Source organism: Artemia franciscana, chromosome 20, assembly GCF_032884065.1.
Source record: "Artemia franciscana chromosome 20, ASM3288406v1, whole genome shotgun sequence".
NCBI lineage: Eukaryota > Metazoa > Arthropoda > Branchiopoda > Anostraca > Artemiidae > Artemia > Artemia franciscana.
The window spans coordinates 22,953,910-22,963,271 of NC_088882.1; the positions used below are offsets into that span (position 1 = coordinate 22,953,910).

At 33.8% G+C, this 9,362-nt stretch overlaps 1 protein-coding gene across 1 annotated transcript; it reads left to right on the forward strand.

The window, feature by feature from the left end:
• The first annotated feature begins 539 nt into the window (after positions 1–539).
• On the forward strand, positions 540–8,842 carry LOC136039915 (putative inorganic phosphate cotransporter). The gene is made up of 3 exons (XM_065723906.1): positions 540–721; positions 6,672–6,804; positions 7,709–8,842. The coding sequence occupies exons 1-3, from the start codon at positions 689–691 to the stop codon at positions 7,918–7,920; spliced, it is 378 nt and encodes a 125-aa protein (XP_065579978.1). The 5' UTR covers positions 540–688; the 3' UTR covers positions 7,921–8,842.
• Positions 8,843–9,362: the final 520 nt, after the last annotated feature.

Sequence of the window (9,362 nt, forward strand, 5' to 3'; positions counted from 1 at the left end):
AATGCAATTGATTGAAATGACAGTTACCATTCCTGAGTCATGTTCAGATAGTGGTTCTTCCTCTTTTCACCTTTTTTTTAAAATGTGTTTTTAAATTTTGGTTACTATGGGCTACGGTGCGTACAAGGTTGGCCAAGGGGGAGGGACAATCATGTTGTATTCTGATTGGTATTTTCTTCGCTTGATGGAGACTGTCGCTCTTTCTCAATTCTTTAAGCTGAAATGTAACATAAGCTTGAGAAATAAGCTTGTTCATGAGCACTTCAAGCGTTGAATCGTTGTTAGAAATAGTTGGACTTGAGCGAGTAGTTCTGGCTTAAGAAACTGACAGAAACCGTCATATTTTGGGTGCATTTATGTTGATCATAAAGTTTTAACGTTGGCATTTTTTATCTAAAAAAGGTTACCTTCAGCGTTTCTGTTTTGTTTTCACAAGGATTTGTGAAATATGCTTTTCCAAATGAAGGGAGGTTTGTGTGTGAATAGTCCCTCCCCCCTAGGTGTTCATTTGTAACAGTTTTTTTCCGTAATAGTGATTGTACTACTATGCTAATTATGATTTTTACTTTAGAAAGGTGGAACTCCATGGTATGCAATTTTTACGTCATTACCTTTCTGGGCAATTTTCGTCGCACATTGTGGAAATAATTGGGGTTTTTATACTCTTCTGACGGAACTACCCACGTATATGAAATCTGTTCTGCATTTTGACATTAAATCAGTAAGTACTAGTTGCATATTCTTCTTATGTTGATCCAATAGTGGGGAAAAATATAGTTTCTAATTTTTTTTAATCAATTGGCAAATTCGGAAGACATAACATCCTCTGCTAAGATGCTAGTTTTCCGTCTTTGTCAAGATGGATTTTATTCAACCTGACAAATTTAGCGAGAACAGTTCTCTAAAAGAACATAAGGAACACGAGAACAGTGCTCGAAAGTTCTTGCTGTTGTCCTCTCTTACTAATGGAAAGTGTTTTGAATGGTGATTTTGTGATTTTGGTTGGTCTTTTTTATACATATCTAAGAAATAAGACCTAAGTTCAAACTGCAAAATAAAAGTAAACCTAGTTATTGGGATTTTGTTTGATAAACTATGGCATTGAAATTGTGCTAGATTGAATTGAAAAGGTGGATATGGTGTGGTTGGACATTTAATTGCGTCTCAGATAGGAATATTTGAACAACGTAGTTTCAATTTGAAAGAAAGGGTTGGAAATCAAGGGTAAGGTCATTAAACTGAGTGGAGCTGAAGCTAGTAGGGAGTTATCACTTACTTGCCTTCCACTTTTTGTAAGGAAATATCCATATTAAACACATTTTTCTTTAAATTGATCGGAAGGAAAATGCAGCCCTGATAGAAGGTGCTTTTGCATATTATTCTAAACTAGCTTTTGTTTTGCAGACCAATCCATTCCGAAATATTTTATAGTTGATGAAAATAGGGTGAAGTCAGAAGAACCCACACACTTTTGAAAACTTTAGCCTGGGCCTAAATAAATATTGAATCTAAATTTGATTTATAAAATTTACTTGAAATCCATACTTTAATAATTTGAAACTAAGAAAGTTCGATTATTTCAACTTTGGTGGATAATGGCAAGCTGTCAGGGATTCTAGTAATTTTAGTTATAGTTGAACCCCTCCTAAATTCACTACCTTTGTTCTGTGATCACTATCCTCTAGTTTGGTTTGACCTTTGGTTTCAACTCGTGATAAAGTGTCGTTACTCCGTCAATTTAGCTTGTAAATACCATAAATTGCACATTGCACATTTCCAAATTGTATATTTTGAGCAAAAATAAATTTTAATACTAATTTCATGGCAAATTTCTGTTTTATTTTATTAAGTTTTACTTCTCTGTTCATTTTAGTTTCTATTTGATTTAGATGTCGTTCCTTCATTCACGCTAATTTTTGAACGAATGATAAGTTTACTCTTTACTGTACATAGAATACTTGCGTTTTTAAATGTTTATCTTTTTTAAACGTTTTAGGAGAAATCATGTAATCATTTGGGACTCATATATTACAATACTAGCTGGCCATTGTAGTTGTGTCCCTATGTCCCACCTGTGAATATATATATATATATATATATATATATATATATATATATATATATATATATATATATATATATATATATGTTTTTAACTACGTAAAGTCATTAAGTCATTATGCGCCATATTAGTTACACGCCATTGTAGTTGTGTCCCTATGTCCCACCTGTGAATATAGATATATATATATATATATATATATATATATATATATATATATATATATATATATATATATATATATATATATATATATATATATATGTTTTTAACTACGTAAAACTTGCGAATATACAACATTCTTTGCTGTCCCATTGTCTGTGCATATAAATAGATTGTCAGGTTTACCGACTCTTGAACATGCAACATATAATGGTCCATGGGAAAACAATCCGTATTCAGATCTATACCTCATGATTCTAATGATTGCCCTTGAGCTTTGTTGATGGTGATTGCTAATCGACCATTCTGTGTGTCGCCGTCGTCATTTATATATCCCCCGGTGCCCCCCGGCGTCCCCGTTGTAGTTGTGTCCCTGTGTCCCGGTCGTCATTTATATTCCCTTTGTCCCGGTCGTCATTTGTGTCCCGGTGTCCCAGTCTGTGATTTCTCTTTGAGTGTCCCGGGCGTCATTTATATTCCTTGTGTCCCGGTGTCCCGGTCGTCATTTGTGTCCCGCTCTGTATATACATTCGTTTTTGAATTGGTCTTTTTTTTTGTTTTTAGTTTTTTACCTTTTTTTTTAGTTTTTTTTTAGTTATACCTCATGATTCTAATGATTGCCCTTGAGCTTTGTTGATGGTGATTGCTAATCGAACATTTCTTGTGTACCCGTCGTCATTTATATATCCCCCTGTGCCCCCCGGCGTCCCCGTTGTAGTTGTGTCCCTGTGTCCCGGTCGTCATTTATATTCCCTGTGTCCCGGTCGTCATTTGTATCCCGGTGTCCCGGTCTGTATATACATTCGTTTTTGAAATGGTATATGATGAAATAAATTTTTGTATTTTTCCCCTTTTTTCTTTTTAGTTTTTTTTTATTTTTATTTTTTTTTAGTTTTGTTTTTCTCCTTTATTTTTCATTTTTTTCCTTTTTTTCTTTTTTTTTCTTTTTTAGTTTTTTTAGTTTTTTAGCTTTTTAGTTTTTTTTATTAGTTTTTAGTCGTTTTTCTTTTTAGTTTTTTGTAGTTTTTACCTTTTTTTAGTTTTTTTAGTTTTTTTTTTACTTATGTCCTGGTCGTCATTTATACTCCCTGTGTCCCGGTGCTTTGTTGATGGTGATTGCTAATTGAACATTCCTTGTGTCCCGGTCGCTTTCTCTTTGAGCGTCCCGGTCGTCATTTATATTCCCTATGTGCCGGTGTCCCGGTCGTCATTTGCGTCACGATGTCCCGGTCTGTAATTTCGTCAGTCGAAAACATGACGTCAGTCGACACACAAACATGACGTCACTCGACAGACACACACACACAGACAACTTATTTTTATATGTATAGATTAGCCGTAAGTTTGTAATTAACAACCTAGGAAGCTCTTCAAATCAATTTTGGTGACCATCAAACACTTTTTCGGAAATATTTAGTTAAGATGTTTTTAGAGTTCCAAAAGTGTGATTCGTTTCGTAGTTATGATTTGTGCGTAACATCCTCAGTAATTCTTAAAATCGATTTTGGTATCGATTAGCCCTGGACAGGGCTACTTGGAGAAGACTGATGGCGTTGTCAACCAGTTCCTTCTACACTGGCGGCCTTGCTGAGCAAGAGCGTTAAGTCAGTGCTTTCAGGTTTCACGGATTTGATTGCATCTTCTAATTCATCTAGATTGATCTCGTCTGCACCTACAATTCCTTCACTTAATGTATTTGAAGCATGATCTTTAACTTTACTGTGAACACGATTATCATGCAAAAGAATATCTTTCCAAAACCAACTATCAAATAGGACTTTACCCGCGTCTCTAATTGATGTCGTGCTTGTACTTTCATCTTTAAGAATATGTATTGACTTAACTTTTCCCTCTGAAGATTTACAAAACGATAGATTGTATTCCAAGGGTCTGAACTAGCTTGATCTACAAAGAACTTTTTCTAATCATCAAACTTAGCTTTTAGTATTTCTAATTCCCAGTTTCTTTTAGCTTAAATAACTTGCTGCTTACTTGCATTAAGGACTCTGTTAATTCTTATTTTATGTCTATATAGTCTTCTCAAATTAGAGAATTCAGGGCTTCACCATCCAGAATACTGAAGTTGCTTTGAATATTTATTCTGAAGTTGCCAGTTGAAATACTTTAGTAAAAGAACCCACATTTAAATCAATATCTTTGCAACTGTTAAGAGGAAGCAAATAAACTTAATCAATTCTATCCAATAATACACTACTAAACATAATAAAATTGTGATCCAAAAGTGATTGTATCTCATCTAAAATCTTCCAATCTCTCACAAACTTATGAAGCTGAGAACTACTAGCTGTTACATCTGGACTAATACTAGCATCATGTGTAGTAGCATATATGTCATTGATTGCAAGCAATGATTTACTAATTAAACGATCTTCAACATATTTACCTCTTCTGTCCATAGAATAATTATCTACCTTTAAGGGCTTTAAGCATTAAAATCTCTACCTATAACAAAACTATTAAAATCTTTAAAATTATCTAAAATACTAATATAATCGCAATGGGACCGAGCAGAGAGTGGGACGTAAATAGAAGAAGTAACTATTCTACTTTTAAGGTAGAGTTACACTCTCATTATAAGAAATATCATAAAAAAATGCCTTCCCAAACCACTTCGACTTTTTATTAATTTATGGAACAGATATATTCGAATGGAACCGCAGATGCAGATGATCATTGACTAGCATACCATAGCGAACGCTTTTCTTGAGTGTTACTGTTATGGTGATGTATGAATTTCTGTAGCTTTGGATATTTGAGAGGTATTCGGCTCAGTTATACATAGCCAGTTGTTGGTCATTGCTCATGACCATGGTCTTGACAATTCTGTTATGGTACCTTTCTGTAACTCGTTTGAGAAGGCGAACGATAAAATAAAGACTCCTATGCCATATGGATCAATCACTTCAAATGTTATTCCTTTAACAGCCTTATTTCTTTAACAGTCTAAGGGAATTCGCCAAGTAGCATGGTCCAGAAGTAAGCAACATGTATGCAAAATAATACTCTGTTTTTGTTTGTTAGAAATAGATGCCAGAAACAAACTGAATGCAACCGACTTGGTCGCTAAATTCTATTTCAGCTTAAGCTTATTTTGATCGAAAGTGGGATTCTGACGCTAGTGGTGTCCTAATCCAGGGTACGCATGTGTACCACAAGAACTGAATTTACGCTTGATTTGCCAATTTTTTTCACATATTTGATCTCTGTTGATAACTTGTTCTGTTGGATGAAAAGTCATGATATTACATTAACTGCTTCCGACAAATAGTGGCAGATTTAGTGGGATCACTCCTTGTTTTTGGCTGGCTATCCTCTATTTTCACTAGTCATTTCATTCTTTTAATGGTCATGCATAATTTAAAAATTGAAATAGTAAAATTCCTGCATTTACCAATTGAGAATGAGATTTGGGAGGTCTAGATTTCAATTGTTATCATGTCCTTCATTTTCATGTTCTTTCATTCATCTTGACATCTCACTAATTTTATTCTACTCACTTACGTAATCTGAATGTGGATCTAAAATGTGGGGGGGGGGCATTCCCTAGGAATATGGTGTTTCTGACGCTTAGACAGTTATCCGCAGTCTATAGTGACTGCCAACGTTTTAGAACGCCTTAGTTTTTTTCAATTGGGGTTCTTGAAGCAGAGGAGAAACTCTTATGAAGTCTAAAAAATTTCAAATGTCTCCCCTGAAATAAAAATCAGTTTTCTTTCTTAGCCAGTAAAGCAGTATAAAAAGAAATGCAGAATAAGGGCGTATACCGGAAAGGTTGTAAGATGGTGAAAAATTTGGCGAGAGCTAATTTCTCCATTGTAAATTGTGAAGTTGTAGGTCAGATCTGGACTCTGCTCCGGAGGGGATCAGAGACATCCTTAGGATTGATGATACCGGGGGGAAAATTAATTACAGTACCCCCTCCCGACTCAAATATAAGCAAAAATGTCGAATTGAAGTGAAAAATTGGATCAAAGTGGGCAAAAATTTTCGATGCACTGATCCTGAAAACGCATTCTTTAGTATCTTCGGCTTATCGGTGAAGTATCTTGATGCCATGGAAAGCGTAAGCGATTGCCTTCAATTTTTGTCGAACGAAACATAGCTACATGCCTTGCTCTACAACTGTGATTTACGTGGTTTGTTTGCCGTAACACATCAAAGATCTAGTTTTATTTTTAGCATCCTCTAAGGGATCGTTGTCTTGGTAAGCCTTTGTAATTCTTTGATGAATTATTTTTGTAAGTGACTCGTCTTCACTTTTGCTGCTATTCTGACTAAACTAATTCTATCGTTTTTCATGATTTTCTTTTAATTAATTTTATTAATTTTAATCAATTAATTTAAATTAATTAATCTTAGTTAATTAATTAATTAATTTTAATTAATTAATTGAATTAATTAAATTAATTTTAAATATTTTTTTTAGAATGGGTTTTTGTCAGCATTGCCTTATCTCATGATGTGGATAGTCGCTAATGTATCAAGTTGGATTGCTGATTATTATCGTCATAATAGAGAAACCTCTGTCACTACAATCCGGAAAACTTGCAATTCAGTAGGTAAGAGTAGGTTTGCTGTTTTGCATCGAATATTTAAATAGAGGAAAACCTAAAAACAGTAAAAACTTGGGATCAAGTGAAGGGAACATGCCTATCCCATGCAAGAAGAAAACAACAGTAATCAAATGCTTGAATGACTTTATAAATGTGAATATGGTTCCTTAAAACAAGTTCCCAGTGACGAGCTGTAAAGTAAAGAACTACTCGGCCCAGTGGTAACTGAAAGTCTAAAAAACGGCTACCCAGACATTGATTCTGAATATAAAGTTCATTAAGTTTAATGTTAACCGTAAAAGCTACAAGCCTGAGAAAATTGCCTAATTTTGGAAAAAGAGGAAAACACACTTAAAAAGTCATGTGATATTTAAAAAAGCATACCATCAGATTCAGCATGTAAGAGAATTCTACTGTAGATGTTTCAAGTTCCTATGTATAAAAATGCGGAATGCGTATTTCATGCGAAAAGAACGATCATGGATGTTTTTTCTAGGAGGGATCATATCAAACCACTGGTCTTAGAAGATCAGCAGAGGGCTTATTCTAACGTAAATTGCGACGGGGACCACACTACCTTTTCATCATAAACATAAACTACAAGAAGAACAACAGGGAATTCTTATCGCAAGACGATGGAATTCAAATTTGAATAAATATTTCGGCCGTATGTCAGAATTGAGTATGTGCATTGTTGATCTTTATAATACATATCCATCGATAGATAAACGATAATATTTTAACATAATTTCTGGTAATATTTTTTAGATACCGCGGCTGTTCTAAATATTTTATTGGGCTATACAATATGATAAATATGAAAAGTTGAAAGAACTCTTTTTCGCCCATTGTCTTCTGTTTTTATTTTTAGTATCGTTAATCTATTAACATATTTCTGTTCTACTTTCAGGGACGTTTGTTCCTGGATTAGCTTTGATTTGCGCGGCGTATACAGGATGTAATGCAGTTTCTACTGTTATATTTTTAACCATTGCTGTTGGTAGTAATGGAGCAACGTATTCAGGGTTTCAGGTCAGTTTGTATTTTATTCTGTTCATGCCAGGGGATGCTTTTGGCTTTACGGCAATCCATGATAAAGCGGACATATTGAGGACTTATTGAATATGAGAAGTAGGAGGAGGTTTTGAAAATAGAGATTTTACAAAATACTTTGGAAACTCCAGCAATCTTCAACAAAATAGGTTTTTTTTTCTGACTCAAAGTTGTCCATTTAGATGGGGCAATTTTGAAGAAGAAAATGTGTGATACCCATTGGCATGGGCATTAAAAATGTTGCTTATAGTAAATCTAACATCAATTTGGGCTTTGTCAATTCAGGTAGCAGAAATAATAAAAAGAGAAAATAAGCTTGTTTTTTTCCTAAATTCTATTGGGTATCATTGGTATTTGTACAGAGGGTTTTTTCTGGCAAAACCACCTTGTCTGATACAGATCACTTATAAAACTCGAAGCGTCTATGTCGTGGTGCCAGATTTTTTTTTAATTTGTTTTCTTTTTTTTCTTTTTTTTTAAGAATTCGCCCGAAATAGAATTCGCCTAAACTACATAAGACCTAATTCCATTCTTATGTCATGACTGTTAAAACTGCTCCAAAATCTTGCTTGATGCAGACAGTCTTTCATTATTTGGGCGTGAGCAATAAAATTATATTTAAGTGATTTATCACTTAAATATAAGTGATAAATCACTTAAATGTGATTTATCGCTTATATTTAAGCGATAAATCACAACTTTTTTATAAGTTGCCTGAGTAATAATTTATAATGTTTATATTCAAACTAGATAAATACCTGAAAATTTTAAAATGAGCTTATTTTTTTGTTTGATAAAATCGACTCGCTACATGATTACAAGTTTGAACGGATATAATGTCAGTAGGAAGGCCCAAAAGCCGAAAATTTGTAATTATTACAAATGATGATTCTCTATAATAACAGGGGATAATAACAATTCAAAAACCTTAAAAAAGAAAACCAAAAGTTACAAGCTTAGTACATATTAAATGAAAAAACAATTTTTTTTAACTGAAAGGAAGGAGTGACATTAAAACTTAAAACGAACAGAAATTACTTCGTATATGAAAGGGGCTGCTTCCTCATCAACACCCCGCTCTTTACGCTAAGGTTTGACTCTTTCTCTCAACTCTTCTTTTTAAAACAGTAAAAAACTTTACCGTAAAGAGCGGGGCGTTTATGAGGAAGCAGCCCCTTTCATATACGAAGTAATTTCTGTTCGTTTTAAGTTTTAATGTCGCTCCTTGCTTTCAGTTAAAAAAAAACTTGTTTTTTTATTTAATTTCTGAACGTTTTTGAATCAATGCATGTTTTGATTTTGGCTCTCCGCAGAGGAATAATTAAAACGGAATTTGCATATTTTTTTTTTTGTCTAAATGGCTTTCTGATAGTTTTGATCGAATGATTTTGAGAAAAAAAGAGCGGGGGAGGAAGCCTAGTTCCCTCCGATTTTTGATTACTTAGAAAGACAACTAGAACTTTTAATTTTCTACAAATGTCTTTATTAGTAAAAGATATACGTAGCTTATA